Here is a 26,581-nt window from a genome sequence, read left to right as displayed (position 1 = left end):
TGCTATTTATATTGTACTTGTTATTTATTTATTCATATTGTGTGTGTGTGTGTGTGTGTGTGTGTGTGGTTAACTGATAACAAGCTGTGGGAATAAATAACTTTGATGTTCTGAACTTCAGCATCTCAATAGTTTTATATCACTGGGCTTCTCTAAGCAGTGATAGAGCGCAGAATCTGTCAGCTTTAGATTGTTGATGGTGAGTTCAGTAGATGTACTGGTTGTTTCAGACGTGAATCGAGGGTCATCAGGAGTGCTCTGACCTGTACGGCCTTTTGCACCTTTGTATAGTAAAAACTGTGGTGCACTGTGTGGATTTTGTTTGTACCAGTAAAGCCAAACACTGCCGCTTGACTGATATGAACATTTTAGAGTAACAGTCTCTGTTTCTTTCCTGATAATGTTGGTATCTGTTGGCTCAATTTTATCAGCAAAACCACCTGTTGTAAAGAAAAAAGAAAATAATGTGTCATTTATTACAGATAAAAATTGTCAGTGAAACAAACTGTTTTAACTCCTAATAATATGAGCATAAATTAGCATGTTTTTTGCCAAATATAACTAAACATTGTACAGTATTATTACCTGATGTTACAGTAAGAATCAGTGTTATGTATCTCCCGATATGGAGTAAGTTGCATAGTTGAGCCATTTCTGAACACAGTCTATTGAGGACTGTATAATAGTTCAGTATGAAACTCATGACGTCTCTAAGAAACCACATACAGGATGTGCAGATGTTACAACATCACTACACACATCAATTTAGAGTAATAAAAAGTGTTTCTATTGTGCTGTATGAACTGGAGGATGATACAGCAAGTTTGGGTAATTTTACCTGAATGTTTGGCAGGTGGCACCATCAGTAGAGTAAGAGGGGGGTACAGACTGAAGTGCTTCCTGAGACATTAGGAACAAATGTGAGTGAAGGTGTGTGAGTGGCCAGATGAGAGCAAGTTTTGAGTTTTATTTTTCAACTTTGAGTGGGTTCAATTTACCTTAAATCAATGAGCACAAGGTGAGAGTACACTCCTGACAGGGCGCCAAGCCATCACCAGGCTTTGGCCACTTCATCAGATATAGCCAATCATGTTTGTGTATATATCTGACCGGCTTGTTTGCAAAGCTTAGAACTGACATGTCTAACTCGTGCGTTTGAATCTCACGTCTGCTACTGGCTTATAACCTCCTTAAAACTAATGTAATAGTGACCCCTGCTGGTTGGTTGGTGGTGCCTTCATGCAAAACTCGAAAAGCAGAGATCAGTGCGTGGCTCATAAATTTATTGCTATGTACTACAAAGAATCGGGTCTAGAAAGACAGGAAGTGGAAGTTTATTTTTACTCTGAAGTAAATATATATAAAGTCCATTTTTAAAATGCACTTGGAATACTGATTAAATTGGATTTAATTTCACTTTAAGTGTATGTGAAACATGGAGGTAAATACACATGCTGTAGTAAACTTAAGTTTAAGTAAATATACTTTAAATAGTCTCAATTTAGTACACTGACTCACTCACTCACTTTCTTAACCGCTTATCCAATTACGGGCAGGGGTTGGTGCTGGAGCCTATCCCAGATTTTCAATGGGCACAAGGCACACAGTAAGACATACACATACACAACCTGACTGCATGTTTTTGGACTGTGGGAGCAAACCGGAGCTCCCGGAGGAAACCCACGCAGACACGAGAAGAACTTGCAAACTCTGCACAGAAAGGACCTGGACCGCCCCACCTGGATTGAACCCAGGACCTTCTTGCTGTCAGGCGACAGTGCTACCCACCAAGCCACCGTTCTGCCCCAGTATAGTGCACTTTACACAATTAAAGTTGAGCTTTTGTATTATTTTTGTACAATTAAAGTATATTAAGTACAAAAATAGTTGTTCAGTTTTAGCACTCTTTAAGTGTATTGATCATTAGTGTGACATTAATACACTTTAGTGCACTATAGTATATTAAAGATTAGTAGACTTAAGTATACTCTTTTCACCAGGGCATCATCACCTGTTTGGTGTAATTGGTTATTCATACACCAGACTATAATCCTACAAAATCCCTGACTTTGTGCAAGTGTACCTAGAAGAATTGATGCTGTTTTGGCAAAGGGTAATCACACCAAATGGTGCTTTGATTTACATATATTTTTTGTTAATTGACAAAAAAAACTATTAACACTTCTTTTTACACCTGCGAAATAAAAATAATCATCGTTTTTTAATCTTTTTGCTTGGGACTAGTTTAAAATTGACAGCAGAAAGATCGTGCTTAAGCTTATTTGAGATCATAGACTAAGAACTGAGAAAGCAAATGTTAAAAAATGTAAACATGCTTATAGCTCCTCCTCTGAGAGAAGGTATTTGTACAGTGTAGCTGAATTTCCTGCTACTGTGGGCTGCAGAGCACAATAGTACAGAGCAGAGTCAGATACTGCAGCAGAGACGATCTTCAGTTCTACTTTCTTGTTCTCTTTAGTTTTGATGGACATTCTTGGGTCTGGTGGTTGAGCCTTGGTGACAGTACCCTCATTAGTCAGCAGCAGAAACTCTGGTGTTGATCCAGGTTTTTGTCGATACCAGTGGAGTCTATTAACTGATGATTCATATGTGCAGGATAGTGTGATGTTGCTGCCTTCATCTGATGTTAAACTGGGTTTATCTGCTGTAATACTCTCAGTAGCTTCTGCTATAAAACATGTTAACAATACATAACATTTATTTCATTTTAAATTAAAAACATGTAACTAAAATTGTTATCATGTTTGTTATAGTGGATTTAATACAAACCCAATGAAATATGATACCTATTGTATAACACTTACCATTTTCATCATTAATGAGTAAAATGAAGAGAAGGAGTAACATCATTGTGCTGAGTGTCAGATTTACATCTGGTATACCAAAAGTTGTCTATACTGTATAAAAGAACATAACCCCGCCCCACCCCCAATTCATGTGCATTCATGTTAACCCTGCCTTCATAGGTCATGCATCTAGATGCATCTGTTTTCAACATCTTAAGTAATCCATGCCACGAACTTTTGGAAACCAATGTAATGAATCATTAGTGTTTCAGATGCAGATGCTGCACTTTCTTGTTTTATAGCTGTATTTACATCACAACCTAATGCAGGGACAAGTATGTTGACTTCTGACAAATGACTGTCATGCTGCTATTACTTCACATAATTGTGTTATTTACAATTCATTAAAAAGTCATTAAAAACGTTTATCCTGCAAAAGTGAAGGTTGTGTAGGTTTCCTGATCAAATCCGGGTGGATCCCTTCTTTAATCCCCTGCTCTTTCACTAAAGAATGTTGACTTATCAAAATGTCTCTTTAAAATGTAATCACAGTGTGCAATTAGAAATCAAAGGTGGCATTAAATTGATAAACATGTAAATTCTGTCTAATTACATGGGGTTACAAAAGTACTTCATGAAAACAGCACAGAGCTTTCAAATGCTTCCTAGTCCTGACAGTTGACTAATTAAAAGAAGTTTTTACTATTTGGAGCCTTTAAATATTTGTCACGTTTTAACTCTTTAAAAAGAGGTTATAACCAGTCTATGTACTGATACTGGAGGTTTTGATAGTTTTGCAATGCAAGCACCGACCACACTTACCAGCTCAACCAGACAACATAGTTTTGACGGTCAGTCACGCAGATCAAAGTAACACAAAGACTCTTATTCCTGCTGGCTCGTTGGTCTAGGGGTATGATTCTCGCTTCGGGTGTGAGAGATCCCGGGTTCAAATCCTGGATGAGCCCTTGTTTAGTTGAATGCTTCGTTGAACTTTACAAAAAACTTATCAAGTGTCCCGTTAAAATCTAATGATCGAACAAAAATGACACATGCTGATACACTGGTAGAAGTTGGTGAGCTTATGTGGATGTAAATACCTTTCATTACAATTCTTCCAGTCAGCTTCAAGTTTTTTTTTTCTACCGATTTTAGAATCTTTGGGCAAATTCAAAGCATTGAAAATGTTACGAAATCCAAACAGCAAGGAGCATGAAGTCAACACGACAAGATAAAATATCATGGTAATGCAAATGTTACAAAATCTCTTGTATAACTAACCGATTAAAGACAGCGTCACAACGTTTGTATTGTACAGTTTGGGTGGATAAACATACATAATGTAAACAGTGTGAAGCATAAAGTCAGTGGGACTGCACACAGCTCCTGTCAAATGCTTCCAAGTCTTTTAATCTGACAAAGCGAGTCTTTAATGACACCTCATGCTTAAACTGTTAGAAATGCTTTAATGAAGCTCTGCATTGAATTTTGTTTTGTCATGAATAAACTTCCCAGTGCAACCAGTCAACATGGTTTTGATGCTAAGCCATGGAGGTCAAAGAAATGCCCTGACCTTCTTCCAGGCTGGCTCATAGGTCTAGGGGTATGATTCTTGCTTTGGGTGCGAGAGGTCCCGGGTTCAAGTCCCAAACAAGCCCTTGTTTACCCATGTTTAATTCATCAACTGCCTCTTCAGGTTCTAATCCCAGTGTGCAAATGGAAATAAAACGGGGTGATTAAATGGCAAAACTTGAACAGCTGTCACAGAATCAGTTTCTTCCGTTCAAATCTCTCGACCACCATGGGCAAGACCAAAGAGCTATCAAAGGACATCAGGGACAAGATTGTAGACCTGCACAAGGCTGGAATGGGCTACAAGACCATCAGCAAGAAGCTTGGTGAGAAAGAGACCACTGTTGGCACGATAATTTGAAAATGGAAGAAATACAAGATCACAGTCAATCACCCTCACTCTGGAGCTCCATGCAAGATCTCACCTCGTGGGGTAAGAATGATTCTGAGAAAGGTGAGGTCATCCCAGAATTACACGGGAGGAGCTTGTCAATTACTTGATGGGCTGATGCTAAATGGAAAATGTTGTTATGTATTATGCTTACAGGAAACCGGGTGGAGTCCTGAGCATGTAAGTAGTATATGTGCAGAATGGGATGGGTTTGTGTTTGCTTCTCAGTCAAGTGGGAGGGGGAAGGGAGTTGCTATTTTGATACGAAGAGGAGCAGTAGATAAAGCAGTAGAGGTATGGGGGGATGAAAGGGGGAAGGCATTGGCGGTGCAGGTGGAGTTGGAGGGATGGGAATGCACATTTTGTACCATTCATGCCCCGAATAATGATGTTGAAAAGGGTGACTTTTTTAACAAGGTGGGAGACAGATTGAATGGGTGGAGGCATGTATACCTCATTGGAGATTTTAATACGGTGTTGGGGAGAGATGATGTGGTAAGTGGTATGGTTTATAGATCAGATGTGGGAAGGGATGTACTGGTTCACCTAATGAGAAAAGAAGGGTTGATAGATACAGTGTATCACAAAAGTGAGTACACCCCTCACATTTCTGCAGATATTTAAGTATATCTTTTCATGGGACAACACTGACAAAATGACACTTTAACACAATGAAAAGTAGTCTGTGTGCAGCTTATATAACAGTGTAAATTTATTCTTCCCTCAAAATAACTCAATATACAGCCATTAATGTCTAAACCACCGGCAACAAAAGTGAGTACACCCCTTAGTGAAAGTTCCTGAAGTGTCCATATTTTGTGTGGCCACCATTATTTCCCAGAACTGCCTTAACTCTCCTTGGCATGGAGTTTACCAGAGCTTCACAGGTTGCCACTGGAATGCTTTTCCACTCCTCCATGACGACATCACGGAGCTGGCGGATATTCGAGACTTTGCGCTCCTCCACCTTCCGCTTGAGGATGCCCCAAAGATGTTCTATTGGGTTTAGGTCTGGAGACATGCTTGGCCAGTCCATCACCTTTACCCTCAGCCTCTTCAATAAAGCAGTGGTCGTCTTAGAGGTGTGTTTGGGGTCATTATCATGCTGGAACACTGCCCTGCGACCCAGTTTCCGGAGGGAGGGGATCATGCTCTGCTTCAGTATTTCACAGTACATATTGGAGTTCATGTGTCCCTCAATGAAATGTAACTCCCCAACACCTGCTGCACTCATGCAGCCCCAGACCATGGCATTCCCACCACCATGCTTGACTGTAGGCATGACACACTTATCTTTGTACTCCTCACCTGATTGCCGCCACACATGCTTGAGACCATCTGAACCAAACAAATTAATCTTGGTCTCATCAGACCATAGGACATGGTTCCAGTAATCCATGTCCTTTGTTGACATGTCTTCAGCAAACTGTTTGCGGGCTTTCTTGTGTAGAGACTTCAGAAGAGGCTTCCTTCTGGGGTGACAGCCATGCAGACCAATTTGATGTAGTGTGCGGCGTATGGTCCGAGCACTGACAGGCTGACCCCCCACCTTTTCAATCTCTGCAGCAATGCTGACAGCACTCCTGCGCCTATCTTTCAAAGACAGCAGTATGATGTGACGCTGAGCACGTGCACTCAGCTTCTTTGGACGACCAACGCGAGGTCTGTTCTGAGTGGACCCTGCTCTTTTAAAATGCTGGATGATCTTGGCCACTGTGCTGCAGCTCAGTTTCAGGGTGTTGGCAATCTTCTTGTAGCCTTGGCCATCTTCATGTAGCGCAACAATTCGTCTTTTAAGATCTTCAGAGAGTTCTTTGCCATGAGGTGCCATGTTGGAACTTTCAGTGACCAGTATGAGAGAGTGTGAGAGCTGTACTACTAAATTGAACACACCTGCTCCCTATGCACACCTGAGACCTAGTAACACTAACAAATCACATGACATTTTGGAGGGAAAATGACAAGCAGTGCTCAATTTGGACATTTAGGGGTGTAGTCTCTTAGGGGTGTACTCACTTTTGTTGCCGGTGGTTTAGACATTAATGAGTTATTTTGAGGGAAGAATAAATTTACACTGTTATATAAGCTGCACACAGACTACTTTTCATTGTGTCAAAGTGTCATTTTGTCAGTGTTGTCCCATGAAAAGATATACTTAAATATCTGCAGAAATGTGAGGGGTGTACTCACTTTTGTGATACACTGTATATGGAGGAGGGGACGAAAAGGAGTGCAGGTGTACTCACGTAAACAATGGGTGGAAGGTTAATTTAAACAGAGTCGGATAGATTTTGTCCTCTGTCATCATGCAGACTACGCTGACGTAGCACACATGTCCTATATAGACACGGGACTAAGTGACCATTCCATCATGCTGCTTAGGCTGTGTGCGGGTGGGATTCAAAGAGGGCCAGGGGTGTGGGCATTAAATGTAGAATATTTAGAACATGAACTGTATCAGCATGGTGTCAAAGGGATCATATCGAGCCGGTTTTGTTGTCCAATGAATGAATCTGACATTGATTTGTGGTGGGATAATTTGAAGTGGGACATAAAATGTTACTCCAGGCGTTACGGGGCGGCTTAAAAGAGGTGGAGGGTACAGGAGGAGCAGATTTTACGTAAGTGGATTGATACATTAAAGGAGAGAAGTGAGGTGAACGAGCTTCTGCTCAAAGAGTTATTGAGTGATCTGATGGAGATAGAGGAGTTGAAATGTCAAGGTGCGAGGGTGAGGAGTAGAGTGCGGGAGGTGGTGGAGGGGGAGTGGTGCACGGCCTTCTTTTTTCAAGCAGAACACGTGCGTCAGCGAGCAGGGCTGCTTCGAGAGGTTCTGAATGCAGATGGACTGCGTGTAGGAGGGTCTGAGGAGATCCTGAAGGAAGTAAGTCAATACTTTAAAGATTTCTTTAATGAAAAAGGGGTTACTTGACCTTATCTCAGCCAAGGTTTCTGAGCGTGAAAGGGAGGACTGCGATGCTGCTGTCACCTTGTCTGAGATAGAGACGGCGATCGAGGCATTACATACGAGGAAGGCGCCGGGAGGGGATGGTCTGCCTGTTGAGTTTTATCGAGTCTTTAAAGATGATTTGATGTCGATTCTATGCAAGGTGTATTATCGGTGTTTTGTAGAGGGGGAGTATGTGCCCCTCAATGCGCATGGGCCTGATAAAACTAATATATAAGCACCAGGGTAATAGAGCAGTCTTGGGGAATTACAGACCCCTGTCCATGTTAAATGTTGATTATAAGATCCTAGCGCGGGTGCTCGCGTAAAATATATGAAAGCGAAAGGGGTGGGAGGATATATCCTACGCCTAGACATAGAGAAGGCCTTTGATAGCGTAGAACACACGTTTCTGTTTGGGGTTCTGCGCTCCTTCGGTTTTGGTGAGAGGTTTCTGCGATGGATATCTGTCTTATACAGTGGGGTTGCTGCACGAGTTAAGTGCAATGTTTTTTTATCAGATGCCTTTTTAATAAGGCGTTCAGTTAGGCAAGGCTGCCCTCTCTCAGCAGCCCTTTACTCTCTGGTAGCTGAGCCGCTGGGGCTGGCAGTAATGAGGGCGGCAGGGACAGAGGGAGGAATCAGTTTGGGACGAGGTTTTGCGCCCACTGTTTTTCAATATGCAGATGATGTAACAATTATAGTGCGTGATCCAGGAAGCGTAGAAAGGGTAATGGAGATGGTGGCACAGTTTGGAGCAGCATCTGGGGCAAAAGTGAATTGGGATAAGTCCCAGATGCTCAGGTTAGGCTCTGTTGAAACTCTGTCACCTGAAATAACTGTCCCTGAAGTAAAAGATTATGTTGTGGTATTGGGTATTACAGTGGGACAAGATGAGAGAGAGACTGAAAAGGTAACATGGGACGGAGTCCTTGAAGGAATGGAGCGAAAGTTGACATTTTGGAGGAGAAGGGCATTGTGTTTGAGGGGACGAGACCTTGTCGGTCTGCCACATGCCCTTGTGGGCGTATAAAAGACTTAAAAGGTCTATTTTAACATTTTTATGGAAGGGGAAGAATCCAAGAGTTGCATATGATACAGTGATAGGTGTGGTAGGAAAGGGTGGGCTGGGTCTCCTAGACCCTCTTGTGCGAATGAAGGCTCTGTGTGTGAAGGTAGTGTGCCGCTTTCTCCTAGGGTTGGGAGAGAAGAGCTGGGCGGATATTTTTAAACATTTTTTGAACAAGGTGGGAGGGTTGAATTTGGGAAGCGATGCCCTCTGGATGGTCCCTACAGGGGTAATGCTGAAAGACCTCCCAGCATATTATCATGAACTGTTTACTGCTTGGGGGGAATTGCTTCCAAGGCTGCAGTGCGAGTGGGGAGATTGTGCCGCCATATTAAATCAGCCTCTGTTCCTCAACCCAAGTGTGACTCGGGAAAGGAGGCTGATGTACTATCCATCATGGGTAGAAGTAGTGATAGTGCGATACAGAGACATACTATACAAAGGTGTTTCTGGATTCTTGCCTGTGCAGGCAGTAATTGATGCATTACAGTCGAGAGGGACAGATATCAGGTGGGATGTAGTGGAGCGGCAGTATGGGGCTTTGAGGGCGGCTCTCCCTGGGCGATGGGTGGAGGAGGCCGAGAGGAGTGGATGGGAAGGTAAGAAGGGAGGGAAGATAGAGGTGCATGTGCCTGGGGGGGAGAGTTTCATATCTCTGGAAATGTGTTCCTTGCGTTCTCTTTATTCTGTTTTCAGAGACATCGCGTTTATTCCGCCAAGGTCCGAGCTCTTTTGGGCTAGAATGCTTGGGGAGGAGGCGGTACTTAGAATGTGGAAGAACATCAGATTGCCTTGTGTTGCGGCAGAGGTTGAACAGCTGGATTACCTGTTGCAACATAGGGCATGCCGTCTGTGCACAATGGGATTGTGCGTGGATGCAGGATGCAGGGTGTGTGAGATAGAGGAGGAGGGCATTCTGCACTTATTTGTGCATTGCCCTGCACTGGAGCCTTTTATGGTCCGTATGCGTCGTCTGGCGAGGGTTTTATTGGGACATGCTGGGTTTGTAGAGCAAGAAGAGAAAATAGCGTGGGAGGGGATGTTTTTATTTGGTGTGATGGTCAAAGGGGCACATGGATACACACTAAACTTGCTGCTGGCCATGGCCAGGTGGACGGTGTGGGCTCGCCGGAATGTGGTGCGTGGGGGAGGAGAAGTCTTCTCCTTATGGACTCTTTTCACGGCGAAAACTAAAAGACTGATGAGACAAATAGGGGAATACTACACCTCCATGAACAAACAAAAAGATTTCTGGAGATTGTTTGGAAGATGTAATCCATGTGTGTGCATGCAGGGAGGGAAGGCTAAATTGAACTTGGATTTTTAAATGGTTATGAAGATATACTATTTTGTGTTACTTTTTGTAAAAGAGATGTATAATATGTGAATGGGTAGAAATGAGTAAGTGTGTGTACGAAATGTGTGTATGAGAGTGCATGAGTGTTTGTGTCTGTGGGTGTACGAGTGAGTGAATGTATGTGTAAAAAATGCAGGTACAAGGTTTAAAATATGAGTAGTTAAAATGACCTTAAAATGTTTTTTTTTCCTCTCTTTTCTGTGTGTTGTAGAGTCGCAGGAGAGGGCTGTCGCACCCCTGGAGAACCTTAGAGTCTGCGAGTTGGGTGATGATCCAGGGGCAGATGGCTCTCTTAGGCGGCTCCAAAAAACGGTTTGATTGTATTCTTGGGTTCGATGTGAATAATGAATGTAATCTTATCAATTTGAAAAATGGTTGTTGTATGATTGTGAAATTAATAAAAAAAAAAAAAAAAAAAGAACGCCTGATCTCGTCCGATCTCAGAAGCTAAGCAAGGTTGGGCTCAGTCAGTACCTAGATGGGAGACCGCCTGGGAATACTGAGTGCTGTAAGTTTTTAATTTTTTCTTTAGCCCCATTCATTCAGTGTCATTTAGCTTACCAACCAACCAACCAACCAACCAACCAACCAACCAACCAACCAACCAACCAACCAACCAACCAACCAACCAACCAACCAACCAACCAACCAACCAACCAACCACCCACCTACCTACCTACCTACCTACCTACGAAAGGCCTTCCTCTTAGTTCCAGCACAGACAGCTAGCTAGCTAGCACTCAGTTCGCTGGCTAGCAAGCTAGAACAGGCCTTTCAATCCAGCCTCTTTCAGTTCCAGCACAGACAGCTAGCTAGCTAGCACTCAGTTAGCTGGCTAGCAAGCTAGAACAGGCCTTTAAATCCAGCCTCTTTCAGTTCCAGCACAGACAGCTAGCTAGCTAGCACTCAGTTCGCTGGCTAGCAAGCTAGAACAGGTCTTTAAATCCAGTCTCTTTCAGTTCCAGCACAGACAGATAGCTAGCTAGCACTCAGTTCGCTGGCTAGCAAGCTAGAACAGGCCTTTAAATCCAGCCTCTTGCGCTTACGGCCACACCACTTTGAGAACGCCTGATCTCGAGCGCCTCCTAGTGGTGACAGGAAGTGAACTCTGAACTTTGCAGTTTGGGAGGGAAAGGCTCTCCCAGTGTGTTTGAAAGTTTTTGTTTAATGTTTCAGTGAAAATTATAATTTACTGCACTGAGTTAAAAGTTTGTTTTGAGTATAGCTCCCCAGCAGAGTTGCTGCTTGGGGAGCAGTTTATTTTGCCTATTTTTTCAAAATGGAGGATATACCCGACACAGACAACGGAAATGAACAAAGACAAGAAACAATGGACACTAACTTAACTGGAATTGAGAATATGGAGAACAACAATGAAGGAGAAAAAAACAATGAACAAAGAAGAGAACAAAAGGAGTCAGGAAAGTACGTCAAAGAACAAACGGTGATCCTGGAAACTGGAAACCTGGAGAATATCAGCTTGACGGATATAATGAAAGAAATTGTCAATAAAATAGGACATGGAAAACTACTGGCTTTTAGACCAAGACAGAATATGAACTAACACTGGTGGACAAAGAAACAACGGATGGAATTTTAGAAGGAATACAGATCAACGGAAAAGTGTGTGAGGTGAGACAGCTAGTAACAACTGACATACAGGGGTTGGACAAAATAACTGAAACACCTGGTTTTAGACCACAATAATTTATTAGTATGGTGTAGGGCCTCCTTTTGCGGCCAATACAGCGTCAATTCGTCTTGGAAATGACATATACAAGTCCTGCACAGTGGTCAGAGGGATTTTAAGCCATTCTTCTTGCAGGATAGTGGCCAGGTCACTACGTGATGCTGGTGGAGGAAAACGTTTCCTGACTCGCTTCTCCAAAACACCCCAAAGTGGCTCAATAATATTTAGATCTGGTGACTGTGCAGGCCATGGGAGATGTTCAACTTCACTTTCATGTTCATCAAACCAATCTTTCACCAGTCTTGCTGTGTGTATTGGTGCATTGTCATCCTGATACACGGCACCGCCATTGGATGCACATGGTCCTCCAGAATGGTTCGGTAGTCCTTGGCAGTGACGCGCCCATCTAGCACAAGTATTGGGCCAAGGGAATGCCATGATATGGCAGCCCAAACCATCACTGATCCACCCCCATGCTTCACTCTGGGCATGCAACAGTCTGGGTGGTACGCTTCTTTGGGGCTTCTCCACACCGTAATTCTCCCGGATGTGGGGAAAACAGTAAAGGTGGACTCATCAGAGAACAATACATGTTTCACATTGTCCACAGCCCAAGATTTGCGCTCCTTGCACCATTGAAACCGACGTTTGGCATTGGCACGAGTGACCAAAGGTTTGGCTATAGCAGCCCGGCCGTGTATATTGACCCTGTGGAGCTCCCGACGGACAGTTCTGGTGGAAACAGGAGAGTTGAGGTGCACATTTAATTCTGCCGTGATTTGGGCAGCCGTGGTTTTATGTTTTTTGGATACAATCCGGGTTAGCACCCGAACATCCCTTTCAGACAGCTTCCTCTTGCGTCCACAGTTAATCCTGTTGGATGTGGTTTGTCCTTCTTGGTGGTATGCTGACATTACCCTGGATACCGTGGCTCTTGATACATCACAAAGACTTGCTGTCTTGGTCACAGATGCGCCAGCAAGACGTGCACCAACAACTTGTCCTCTTTTGAACTCTGGTATGTCACCCATAATGTTGTGTGCATTGCAATATTTTGAGCAAAACTGTGCTCTTACCCTGCTAATTGAACCTTCACACTCTGCTCTTACTGGTGCAATGTGCAATTAATGAAGATTGGCCACCAGACTGGTCCAATTTAGCCATGAAACCTCCCACACTAAAATGACAGGTGTTTCAGTTATTTTGTCCAACCCCTGTAGTTGTCTCATTCTTACATTTACCAGCCTATATTACGGATGAGGAAATTATGAACAAACTAAGACTGTGGCGAGTCATGCCATTACAACAAATAAGAAGACGTGTATATCCCGGAACAGATATAGCGGACGGGACTAGGATCGTTAAGGTCCGGTTTCCCAAGGACGTCACGTCACTGCCGTACAGTACAAGATTTGATACAGCAGAAAACCCTAAATACTTTAGGGTCTTACACAGTCGGCAGGTAAAGACATGCAGGATATGTATGAGTCCAGATCACGTGATGAGGACATGTCCGGAGTTTGTGTGCAGACAGTGCATGCAGCAGGGACATTATGCACATCAGTGCAGAGTTGAAAGATGCCCGGACTGTAGGAGTCTAATAACTGTCTGCAGATGCCAAAAAGAGACTGATCAAGGACAAACTGAAAGCCAAAACTTGAACGAAGAGGAACCAGAGACACAAACACAGGAAGAAGAGGATACAGGAAGACACCAAGAAGAAAAGACTGAAAAAATGGAAGAAGAACAAAGTTTCGAGGAAAAACGAAAAGAACAAACAGACTGATTTGAGCGTCAAGTTCAGTAATAGCAGTGTGGAGATGGAAAGAAGGACCAAAGACAAAGCAGAAGCAGGGACATCGGAGCAACAACAACCACAACAAGAAGAAATGGAGCTAGAAGAGGAAGAAGAGGAAAAAAAAAGAACAGTAAACATGAGGTAATAAGAAATAAAATAGAAAGTATAAGAAAAAGAAAAATGGGAATAAAACCCAATATAACAAAGGCTTTAGAAAAACAAAAAAAAAGAAGGGGAGAAAAGGGTATCATTACAAGGATGGGTAAATTTGAGATATTAGATGAAGAATTACTGAAATAAAAATGAAATGTTATACAATTTCCTTTCAACTTTTTCCACTGTTTCCACTTGCGACTACAGTGGTATGCTTAAATGCAAGAGGATTAAACAAAAATGAAAAATTCCAAATGATATTAGCCAATAACAAGAATGCTGACATTGTTTTCAAGAGACATGTTGGGATGAAGAAAGTGTCAAAAAATATAAACCACAATGGGATGGGAATATTTTTTATAATAATGGACAAGAAAAACAGAAAGGGGTGGCAATTTTAATTAAAAGAAACACATATGAAAAAGAAAAGGTTATTTTTAGTGATGGAATAGGAAAAAGCATAGCTGTACAAGTTGAAAAAGATGGAAGGAAATTAATATTATATAATATACATGCACCGAATGAAGAAAGAGAAAAAACTGAATTTTTTAAAACAATAATGGTTAATATAACTGGATGGGAAAATGTCTTAATATTAGGATATTTTAACACTGCATTAAGTAAACTTGAGGTTAACAGTGGGATGGTTTTTAGACCAGATAAAGGTAGGGAACAATTAAAGATGCTAATGGAAAAATATGAATTAATAGATATATGGAGATGGAGAAATGAAAAGAAAATGGAATACTCAAGAGAGCAAAATGTTCAAGGGACTTTAAAACAAAGTAGAATAGACCTGCTTTTATGTACAAAAGAGATGGCAGAGAAAATAAGAGGGATTTATGATAAAAAAAACAACCTTTAGTGATCATAATTATTTAATTTGGGTAATGGACTTTACAGAGGTTAAAAGAGGCCCAGGAGTATGGATGCTAAATGAAGAAATTCTAAAAGATAAATTATACAACTGTAACGGTTTGTGGGCTAGACGGACAGGATGGGCGGACACAAACGCAGAGATGTGGGATAGAAACGATATTTTAATAATGATCAAGACAAGACAGGGTTAAACTGACAGAACAGGACTAAACAGACTGAACAGGACTACACAGGACTAATCAGACTGGACAGGACTAAACAGACTGAACAGGACTAAACAGACTGAACAGGACTAAACAGACTGAACAGGACTAAACAGACTGAACAGGACTAAACAGACTAACAGGGTTAAACAGACTAACTGGGCTAAACAGACTAACTGGGCTAAACAGACTAACTGGGCTAAACAGACTAACTGGGCTAAACAGACTGACAGGGCTAAACAGACTGACAGGGCTAAACAGACTGACAGGGCTAAACAGACTGACAGGGCTAAACAGACTAACAGGGCTAAACAGACTAACAGGACTAAACAGACTGACGGGGCTAAACAGACTGACGGGGCTAAACAGACTAACGGGGCTAAACAGACTAACAGGACTAAACAGACTGACGGGGCTAAACAGACTAACAGGACTAAACAGACTAACGGGGCTAAACAGACTAACAGGGTAAAACAGACTAACGTGGCTAAACAGACTAATCTAAACGTGCATGAACTAAGCTAATAAACAAAGGCTAACAAACTGAGCTAACAAACAAAGGGGCAACTGCTAAACACACTAAACAGTTTAAACAGACTTAACAAGACTAAACAGGACTGAACAAAGACTAAACGGACGAAACAGACTAAACTGACCGACAGGAGCTAGGAGGAAGGTAAAACAGAGTTACCAGGGGCAAACAGACGGAAATACCAGGCAAACAGACAGAATTACCAGGAGCTAACAGACAGAGTTACTAGGAGCAAACAGACAGAGTTATCATGACCAAACAGACAGAGTTACCAGGAGAAAACAGACAGAGTTACTAGGAGCAAACAGACAGAGTTATCATGACCAAACAGACAGAGTTATCATGACCAAACAGACAGAGTTATCATGACCAAACAGACAGAGTTATCATGACCAAACAGACAGAGTTATCATGACCAAACAGACAGAGTTATCATGACCAAACAGACAGCGTTATCATGACCAAACAGACAGCGTTATCATGACCAAACAGACAGCGTTATCATGACCAAACAGACAGAGTTACACTCAATAGTCTCCAACCAGCCTTTCCCTGAGCCTCTCCTAAATAGTAGCAGCTGGGGCTAATTAGCCCCAGCTAACCAATCAGGAGAGGGAGGCTGGCTGGAGACTGGGGAGAGAAGGGCGTGGCACACTGGAGCACAGGATCACCCTGAGGCTCCAAGCGTGACAACAACATACAAGTGAAGGACATGATCATGTGGAATAAAAGGGACAAATTGTATAATATTGATAAAAGAATATGGTGGGACAATTTAAAATTCGATATTAAAAAACTGACAATTAAACATTGTAAATTAATGCAGAAAATTAAAAAGCTAAAAGAAACAGGAGTGCAAAGAGAACTGGAAATAGAGCTTAGGAACCTTGAGAGAAACAGAAATGAAGGAAGCATGGAAAGGCTACTAGCAGTACAGGATAAAATAAAAACTGTTAAAGAAGAAAAATGCAGAGGGTTAATACTTAGGAGTAAAGTCAGATATGCAGTTGAAGGTGAAAGAAGCACTAAATTCTTTTTTGAATTAGAGAAAAGTAAACAAACTACATCCATAATAAAGGAAGTATTAAACTCTAAAGGAGAAAATAAAAAAGGAACAAAGGAAGTACTAAAAGTTATTAAAGAATTTTATGAGGACCTGTTTAGAAGTAGGGGTGTAGATAGAACAGCAGAAGAGAAACTACTAGAGCAAATTAAAACAAAAGTCTCGGAGGAAGACCAGGAAGAGTGTGATAGTGAAATAACAGAGGAAGAAATATTAACTGCAATTGAACAATTAAAGCCAAAAAAAAGTCCTGGTTTGGATGGATTAACAAATGAATTTTATAAAAATTTTACAATCATTCTAGTTCCAATTCTAAAAGAAATATATGATGGAATTTTTAACAAAGCCGAATCGAGTGAGAGCATGAAAATAGGAATGATTAAATTAATATTTAAGAAAAAAGGAAGTGTTAATGAACTACAAAATTATAGACCGATAACAATGCTAAATACAGACGTCAAAATACTAGCAAAAATAATTGCAAACAGATTAAAAAAAGTTATACCAATGATTGTTAAAACAACTCAGGCATATGGGGTGGAAGGAAGGGATATTGCAGATACGGTAGGTAGCTTAAGGGACATAATAATATACATAAAAGAAAAAAACTTAAAAGGATACTTGATAAATATAGACATTGAAAAGGCTTTCGATAGAGTGGAACACCAATTTTTATTTAACGTTATAAAGATATTTGGTTTTGGGGAAAAGTTTTTAAAATGGATAAAAAAATTTTTTATTATGGAATTGTAACATGTGTTAAGTGTAATGGTTTTATAACGGATTGCTTCAATGTCACAAGGTCAATAAGACAAGGATGCCCACTCTCGGCCCTCCTATATACAATGGTTGCTGAACCATTAGGGTTAATGATAAAAGAGATTAAAGGAATTACAATTGAAGGAAATAACAGGTGATGCAATATTTTTTAACCAAGTGTGGAGATAGTAATTTAGGATGCAATATTTTATGGATGAAAACAAAAAACTACATGAGGGATTCAATTCCATGTTTTTATAGAGAAGTACTAGAATCTTGGGGAGAGTTTCTGAATCAAATAGAGATTGTACCGAAAGGTAGGAATCAATTGTTGGAGTTTCCACTCTTTTTAAATAATAATGTCCTAATAATAATCATGTACATAATAATGAGACGATTTATTTAAAAAAATGGTGGGAAGGGGGGATTAAGCAAATAAAAGACATTTTATATGAGGTTAAAGAAGGACTTCTACCAGTACAAGCAATTATAGATGCAATAGAGTCAATAGGAGAGGAATATAAGTAAGAGACAATAATGAAACAATACGAGAACCTCAAAAAGGCCGTATCAAAAGAATGGATACAATCAATAAACAGAAACGAGGTCAATGAAAAAATGATCCCTGAAATATATAGGAATGTGAACAACAGTATGAACAGATTTGAGATGGAAACAACAAAAACGATTTATGTAGCTTTTAGAGACAGGACTTTTATTAAACCAGCAGCAAACCGATATTGGAAAGAAAAATATGAAAAGATTGAAGAAAAACATTTATGGAAGAATATAAGACAGAAATACATTGAGCCAAGGGTAGAAAATTTAATTTTTTTATTGAGGCACAACACTATTTTAACAGAAATGAGACTATGTAAAATGGGAATAGAACAGAATGCATTGTGCAAAGTGTGTATGCAGGAAGACGAGGGATTAAAACACTTATTATTTTATTGTAAGGAACTAAAAGACTTTATGGAAAAATTTAAAAGAATGATGAGAGAGATTCTTATGGATGACTATGATGAGAAAATGACACAGAGTGAATGACTCATGTTTGGTGTAAAAGCAAAAAGGTCTAACAAATATATGACTAATATATGTGTGACAGTAGCAAAATATGTTATATGGATACGAAGAATGAAAAAAGAAAACTCAATGTATGGAAAATGTTTCAATATAAAATGGAACAAGTGGTAGAAGCAATATATGTGTACTGTGAAATGAATGATAAAATGGAAGATTTTAACAAAACGGTATTAGAAAAAAATTATTTTATAATAAAAACAGAGAAAATAGAGTGGAAGTGGGAAGAAGTGTAAAGATGACTAAAAAATAATGAAGTGTAAATGCAGTGTAAATGTAGATATTTAGTGTGATATTAATGCATTCATTATTTTATGTATGTATAGATGTATGTGAAGTATTTGTATGTTTGTGTTTGTAAGAAAATTTTATCTAGATAAAAAAAAAAAAAAAAAAGAACGCCTGATCTCGTCCGATCTCAGAAGCTAAGCAAGGTTGGGCTCAGTCAGTACCTAGATGAGAGACCGCCTGGGAATACTGAGTGCTGTAACCTTTTCATTTTTTCTTTAGCCCCATTCATTCAGTGTCATTTAGCTTTTTGCTAGAATGATGAACCCTACCTACCTACCTACCTACCTACCTACCTACCTACCCACCTACCCACCTACCTACCTACCTACCCACCTACCCACCTACCTACCCACCCACCCACCCACCCACCTACCTACCCACCTACCTACCTACCTACCTACCTAAGGACCACAGTATTTCAGGGTATTACATGACAGACAAATAAAGATGTGCCGAATGTGTATGAGCCCTGATCACATCATGAGAGACATGTCTGAATTTCATATGTCGAGAATGCATGGAGCAGGGGCACTATGCAAGATACTGCGGAGCAACAAAGTGCCCAGAGTGCAACCACGTGCTGATAAGCTGCATATGTACAGGCACTGAAACATCAGAAAGAGAGACTGAAACGGAAGAAAAAAGAAACCAAGAACAGACAAACTTAGAAGAAGAAACAGAACAGGAAAACACAGACAAACGAGAAAATAACATCTGAAGATCTGACGGAGAGTGGTGGGGACACCCCAAAAGAAGAAACAACAGAAATGGAACAAGAAACAGACAACAAAGAGGAAGAAGAGGAAACAATGGACACAGACAACATAACAGAGACAGACAGCAAAGGAATGGACAATGTTTTTAAAACAGAGCAAACGGCAAGGAAAACTGAAGGGACAAAAAGAAAGACTAAACCGCAACCAAACATAATAAAAGCTTTGGAAAAACAGGAAAAGAAGAGAAACAGCAAAGGAGAAAAGAATAGAAAAAATGGGTATGTTTGACGTTTTAAGCGAGGTACAGTTAGAATAATGGCGAGTTTTAGGTGTGTCACTCTTGAGTGCTTTTATTTTAACATCAATCAATGTAAGGGGGATTAGCGATTTTATGCATTTTAAAAGATTGACACACCTAACAAATAAAACTGATATTTTATGTTTACAAGAAACGTTTTGGAATAATGAAATAGCAGAAAACTTAAGTAAAGAGTGGGAGGGGGATTTAATACATAATAGTAGATAAAATAAAAGAGGAGGAGTAGCAATTTTAATTAAAAAATATATTTTTGAAAAGATAGAAAAAATTTACACAGACAAAAATGGACGTATTTTAACAGTTAAATTAACAAACAATAACAAAAGTGTAACTATATGCACAATACATGCGCCAAATAATGTAAAAGAAAAAGAAACCTTTTTTAAAGACTTGTGTGTTTTAATGGAAAAATGGGATGAGACTATTTTAATAGGAGATTTTAATACTGCTTTTAGTAAAATAGATATTAACGATAAAATGAATTTTAGAACAGACACAGGAAGAGAACAATTAAAAATTTTAATGAATAAACACAATATAGTAGATGTATGGAGACAGAATAACCCTGAAAAAAGAATTTATTCGAGGGAAGATATAAATCAAAACAAACGCAAGCAAAGCAGGATAGACTTTTTACTAAGCTCAGAAAAAATAAAAGCAAACATGGAAAAAATAGAATACAAAAAATACCATTTTAGTGATCATAATTTTATAACGGCGAAATTTGATTTTAACGAAGCAGTGCGAGGGCCGGGAGTGTGGGCTTTTAACTCAGAACACTTACAAGATGAAATATTTAAAACAGAAATTAAAAACATAGTTGAAAACAGTAAAAAAGACATTTTATACAAACAAGAAATAGGAGTATGGTGGGATAACCTAAAATATGACGTAAGGAAGCATGCAATAAAATATGGAATAAAAATGAGACGAATCAAAAGAAGCATAGCGATCGGCAGAACTGAAGAACTAGAAAATGAACTAAAAAAGTTAGAAAAGAACAACGGAGATGTAGGGAAAATCTTAATATTAGAAGAAAAACTAAAAGAACTAGAAGAAGAAAGTTTCAGAGGGGCAATGATCAGGAGCAAAGCACAGTATATGCTCCAGGGAGAAAAATGCACCAAATATTTCTTAGATTTAGAAAAAACAAAACAAAAAGCGGATGAAATAAAAGCAATCAAAATAGATGGGGGAAGAGAGGTTAAAACAATAGAAGGAATTTTAAAAGAGGTGCACAGCTTTTACTCTAATTTGTTCACAAAAACAGAAATAGAAGAAGAAAAAAAGAATTTTTTATTAACACATATTAAAACGAAACTTAAAGATGAGGATAGAGAACTGTGTGATAAAGCGATAGAGGAAGAGGATATAGAGGAAGTAATAGACATTCTAAAAAATAAGAAAAGTCCGGGAATAGATGGTTTTACAGCAGAATTTTATAAAGCTTTTAAAACCACTTTTATCCCAATTTTAGCTAAATTATTTAATGAATTTTTTAAACAAGGAGAAGTCACACAACAAATGAAAAAATAAATGATTAAACTGATTTTTAAGAATAAAGGAGAAAAGTCTGATCTAAAACAATATAGACCGTTAAGCATGTTAAACACCGACTACGAAATTTTAGCAAAGGTTTTAGCAAATCGTTTAAAAAAGATTTTACCGTACATCATAAAAACTAATCAAGCTTACGGAGTTTTAAATAGAGATATTACAGACACAGTAAGTAACATAAGAGATACCATATGGTATATGAAAACAAAAAAGATAAAAGGTTATTTAATTAGTGTAGACTTCGAAAAAGCATTTGATAAAGTGGATCATAAATACCTATTTGATGTTTTAACAGCTTTCGGGTTCAGGGAAAGTTTCAAACGGGGGCTAAAATGCCTATATTCTGACACCTACAGCTGCGTAAAGGTAAATGGTTTTTTAACTGATTTTATCCCAGTAACAAGATCAATACGCCAAGGCTGTCCTCTGTCCGCACTATTGTACACGCTAGTGGCAGAACCACTTGGTTTGGCCATAGGTGCGAACGAGGATATTCGAGGAATTCCAATAGAAGGTTTCAAAAAACAAGGGAAAATTTTTCAATATGCTGATGACACAACATTGATTTTAAAAGATATTGAAAGTATAAATAAAGCAATGAACATCTTAGATAAATATTGTAAAGGATCAGGAGCCTATGTAAACAAAGAAAAAACACAATACATGAGACTATGTAATGCTGAGATTTTACCGAAAGAAATAAATTTTAACGAAGCAAAAGAAAAGATAAAAATTTTAGGGATTTATATAGGGGAAAATGAAAACGAAATAAGAGACATTATATGGGAAGAAACATTAAACAAGATGCAGAAAAAATTGAATAATTGGAGAAGAAGGAATTTATTTTTAAAAGGGAGGGTCCTAGTAATAAATGCTTTGTTTTTATCGAAAATGTGGTATGCGGCAGGGGTGGTAAGCATGCCGATGTGGGTGATTAAACATGTAAAAAGGACAGTACTGAATTTTTTATGGGAGGGAAAACCGCCAAAAATAGCATATGATACTTTAATAGGGAAAAAGAAAGATGGCGGATTAGGACTACTAGATATTTTTATAAGAAAACAAAGTCTAAGGGTAAAAGTAATTAAAAAATATCTGAACGAGGAAGAACATATTTGGAAAAAGATTTTTAATTTTTATATGAATATCTGCGTAGGACGAGACATGAACACAAATGTTATATACATGAAAATAAAACAGAACATGTATCAGGATGTGCCGGATTTTTATAAAGAGGTTTTTAGAGCTTGGGGTGATTTTATGGAAAATATCAATTTTAAAGTGGAGGGGAGAAAACATCTTTTAGATCAACCCATTTTTTTAAATAAACAGATCCTTTTTAATGAGCGAACACTGTTTTTTAAAGAATGGTTTGAAGCAGGTTTTAAACAGATAAAAGATGTTTTATATGAATTTCACCCAGGGTACCTACCCACGCAGGCAATTATAGACGATATAGAAGAGAACGAACAAATAGAAAACAAAAATGTCATTGAAAAACAATATGTAATGTTAAAACAAGCAATACCTAAAGAATGGATTAAAAAGATAGAAAAAAACGAAGAAAATGAAAACATAAGAATAGAAGTGAGATTTGAAAAAGATGTAATACCGATAAATAACTGTGTTTTTAAAAATTTTAATGACTTATTTGTAGCCAAACATGGATAGAACCCAGGGCGAGATTATATTGGAACAAAATATACCCTGAACTAGAAATTAAGAGCATATGGGAACCCTATAAAGGACCAAAAGTGCTAATTTTAGAAAGCTTCGACTTCTATATAAAACATAACTGTATCTATAATGAACAGAGACTCCACAAATTTAATATGAGCGATAATCCAAACTGCAAAATGTGTAATGAAAATAAAGTGGAGGATATAAGACATGTTCTTTGTGTTATAAATGGGGTTTGAGAGAACCCATAAAGTGGGGAACCCAAGTATGGATACACAAAAGGGGACAAGAACTCAAATGACAATGAATATTTATTGAGATTCAGATAACAACAGGGAAAATGGTGATAGGTCCAAACAGAGGACACTGAAGCGGCTGGAGCAGTATTGTGGGTTAAGAGGAGCTATGATCTGAGTCCAGGTACAAGAGGGGTTGGTGTCCAACACCGTCCAGGGCTTAGGCAGAACAAGCAGGGGCAGTGGGAGAAGAACCAGGGTCACAGGAGCAAGGAGCCAAGTTCAAGAACCAACAGAAGCGCAGGGGTGGTAGTGGAAGATGAACCAGGATCACAGGAGCTAGGAGCCAAGTCCAGGAACCAACAGGGAAGCCAGATGATGAATGGATCGCTGGGCTAGAATCAACAGGAAAGAAAAAACAACAACGTTGAAAAATAGTTTGAACAGCAACAAGATAATGTCCTTCACAAAAGATTAGCTCAGGAGTCAGATGTCACTGTACCGCGGTGACAAGCAGACAATCTGGCAACGGGTGGTGAAAAAGCCGGCGTTTATAAGCAGTAGCTGATTAGATGGAAAATGAGGCACAGGTGAGTGAGGTCCGCCCTCCAGCGATCCATTGGCTGGCTTCCACTGCAATCTCTGGGAACAGTACCGCTCCAAGCCGCTGGGGGGAGAAGGAAGCCGGGCAGGCAAAAACACACGCACAGATCTAACTAGAACAAAAAAGCGAAAGTCCAAAATAAACTTTAACGAAAACAAAATAAAACGGAGGATAACAGAACTAACAAGGTACACAAGCGGAAAATACAAATGAAAAATAACCAGAGAAAACGAAAGTAACAAGGCAAGAGCGGATCTTATCACTTTGAGTGCAAAGAAGTTACGTGTTGTATACTGAAATTAAAAAGAATAATTAGAGAATTAATGGGAGATAAGATAGATGATTTTAATTGGGAAACTTTGTTTTTATTTGGTTTCAATAGTAAATGCGAGAATACACTGATTTTAAACACTATTTTAGCGGTTGCAAGATACACAATATATCTAACATGAAACATAAGAAAATATAAGCAACTGTATATCAAGATGTGTGTAATATATGAAAAGAAACTGGAGTATTTTTTAAGGCTGTTTTATGAGCATTATAAAATGAATGGAAAGAAGGAAGTATTTGAAAACCTCTTTGTAAAAACAAATCCTTTTATTGAACTAACGTGGAGCGGATGTGAAGTAAATTTACCGACATGTTCATGTTTGAATGTATGTACCGATTTAAATTTTTTAAATGTACTCTTTTAATGTAAAGTATTTATTTGTTCATTTAAGTGCTTAATTTATGGAGTTTAAAAGGTTTTTTTGTAATGTCATTTGAACGGTTAATAAAGAAAAGAACTTGAGAACGCCTGATCTCGTCCGATCTCAGAAGCTAAGCAAGGTTGGGCTCAGTTAGTACCTAGATGGGAGACCGCCTGGGAATACTGAGTGCTGTAAGTTTTTCATTTTTTCTTTAGCCCCATTCATTTAGTATCATTTAGCTTTTTGCTAGAATGATGAAGCTAGCGTCCATCCATCCATCCATCCATCCATCCATCCATCCATCCATCCATCCATCCATCCATCCATCCATCCATCCATCCATCCATCCATCCATCCATCCATCCATCCATCCATCCATCCATCCATCCATCCATCCATGAAAGGCCTTCCTCTTAGTTCCAGCACAGACAGCTAGCTAGCACTCAGTTAGCTGGCTAGCAAGCTACAACAGGCCTTTCAATCCAGCCTCTTTCAGTTCCAGCACAGACAGCTAGCTAGCACTCAGTTAGCTGGCTAGCAAGCTACAACAGGCCTTTAAATCCAGCCTCTTTCAGTTCCAGCACAGACAGCTAGCTAGCACTCAGTTAGCTGGCTAGCAAGCTAGAACAGGCCTTTAAATCCAGCCTCTTTCAGTTCCAGCACAGACAGCTAGCTAGCACTCAGTTAGCTGGCTAGCAAGCTAGAACAGGCCTTTAAATCCAGCCTCTTTCAGTTCCAGCACAGACAGCTAGCTAGCTAGCACTCAGTTAGCTGGCTAGCAAGCTAGAACAGGCCTTTAAATGCAGCCTCTTTCAGTTCCAGCACAGACAGCTAGCTAGCACTCAGTTAGCTGGCTAGCAAGCTAGAACAGGCCTTTCAATCCAGCCTCTTTCGCTTACGACCACACCACTTTGAGAACGCCTGACCACGCCCACGAGGTAATCAGGAAGTACAAGGTGCAGACGGGAGAAAAAGGCTCTCCCACTTGTTTGTATAGTTTATACTTATTATTTGAAAACAAGTTATTTTTGGTTAGAACTAGTTACATTTTTTTGTATCATTTAAAGCCCCCCGGAGCCGGGGCTTTTTAGCACATTTCATTGGCTCCACCAGCAGTGAAGGAGGAGGGCTTAGTTGAGTTTAAAACAACCGCGCGCTCAGACGCAGGGGCTCTTTCTTTGGCTGTTGTTTTTCTAGATTGCAGGAGAAAGGAGCGTCGATCGGCTTAGCTCTGACTTATATTCACAGATAATTTCCTACACTTAATAAAGTGTTTTTGAAGAGTACTTTCAGGATTCACCGACTGCTTCTTCAGGGCCTCTCGAGAAAAAGATTCGTCGTAACAGATGGTAGCAGAGGACGGTTCAAGAGGCCTGAAATAGCAGCAAAATTGATTCAGCTGATTGAGCTAAGACAGAGATTCCAAGGATCTTTTGTACTCAGTACAAGGCGCGCCTACAAGGTAAACAGATGTTCTCTGTATATATTAGCTGCATTTATTATTTAGCATATTGAGTGTGAAATTGAATCTCGGAATCCGTAAGTGTCTGATTAAATTACTAAAGTATCATTAGATAGTTTAAAACTGTGAATATATGCTGGAGCTAAAATGTGTGTTTCCTGATTGCTGAGTTCGAACCAGACCGGTCTAAATAAACTGTGAAGGGCGCCATTGTGTTCGGCTGGGCCGGGCCCGGGAACACCATTGGAGTGAGGAGAGCCTGTCTGTTTAGGTAGCGGGGCAAACCTAATTCGAGTGTAATAAATTCTAACGAATTTGTCTGTTTTGGTAGCGGAATTCGTTCAATTCGAGTGTTGGAAATCTTGAAAGAATCTGTCGGTTCTGGGAACGGGATTCGATCAATAAGATTATCCTAAATACGGGCTTGTCTGTTTCGGTAGTGGAGTGCCGTTTAATCTTGAAAGAATCTGTCGGTTCTGGGAACGGGATTCGATCTATAAGATTATGCTAAATTCGGACTTGTCTGTTTTGGGAGCGGAGTCCGTTTGATTAGATTACTCTAAATTCTAAATTCGGTTCGTAAATAGTACATCAGGAGTTTGTTTGTCAGTGTTTCTGTGTGTATTTGTCTGCGAACCGCGGGTGAAACCGTGGGTGAGCAGTTTACTTTGTCCGTAACCTTTTGTTTGTCCGCCATCTTGCCCACGTGTGGCTT

The 26,581-nt window shown here is 39.6% G+C and overlaps 1 non-coding gene, 1 pseudogene and 1 gene segment (V, D, J or C); 2 read left to right on the top strand and 1 right to left on the bottom strand.

Annotated features, from left to right (window-relative positions):
* Window positions 1–2,336: 2,336 nt before the first annotated feature.
* Window positions 2,337–5,217, bottom strand: LOC134311838 (T cell receptor alpha variable 17-like). The segment is given in 2 exon segments: window positions 2,337–2,689; window positions 5,139–5,217. Coding segments are annotated over 2 exon segments (432 nt in total).
* trnap-cgg (transfer RNA proline (anticodon CGG)) lies at window positions 3,704–3,775 on the top strand. Its single transcript has one exon. It is a non-coding gene; the product is annotated as a tRNA-Pro (tRNA).
* A 19,266-nt stretch (window positions 5,218–24,483) lies between the features above and the next one.
* Window positions 24,484–24,602, top strand: LOC134313081 (5S ribosomal RNA; annotated as a pseudogene).
* Window positions 24,603–26,581: the final 1,979 nt, after the last annotated feature.

This window comes from Trichomycterus rosablanca, chromosome 4 (genome assembly GCF_030014385.1).
Source record: "Trichomycterus rosablanca isolate fTriRos1 chromosome 4, fTriRos1.hap1, whole genome shotgun sequence".
In the NCBI taxonomy this organism is placed as follows: Eukaryota; Metazoa; Chordata; class Actinopteri; order Siluriformes; family Trichomycteridae; genus Trichomycterus; species Trichomycterus rosablanca.
Note: the sequence above shows the minus strand (reverse complement) of the source record. Positions and strands in the feature narration are given on the sequence as shown.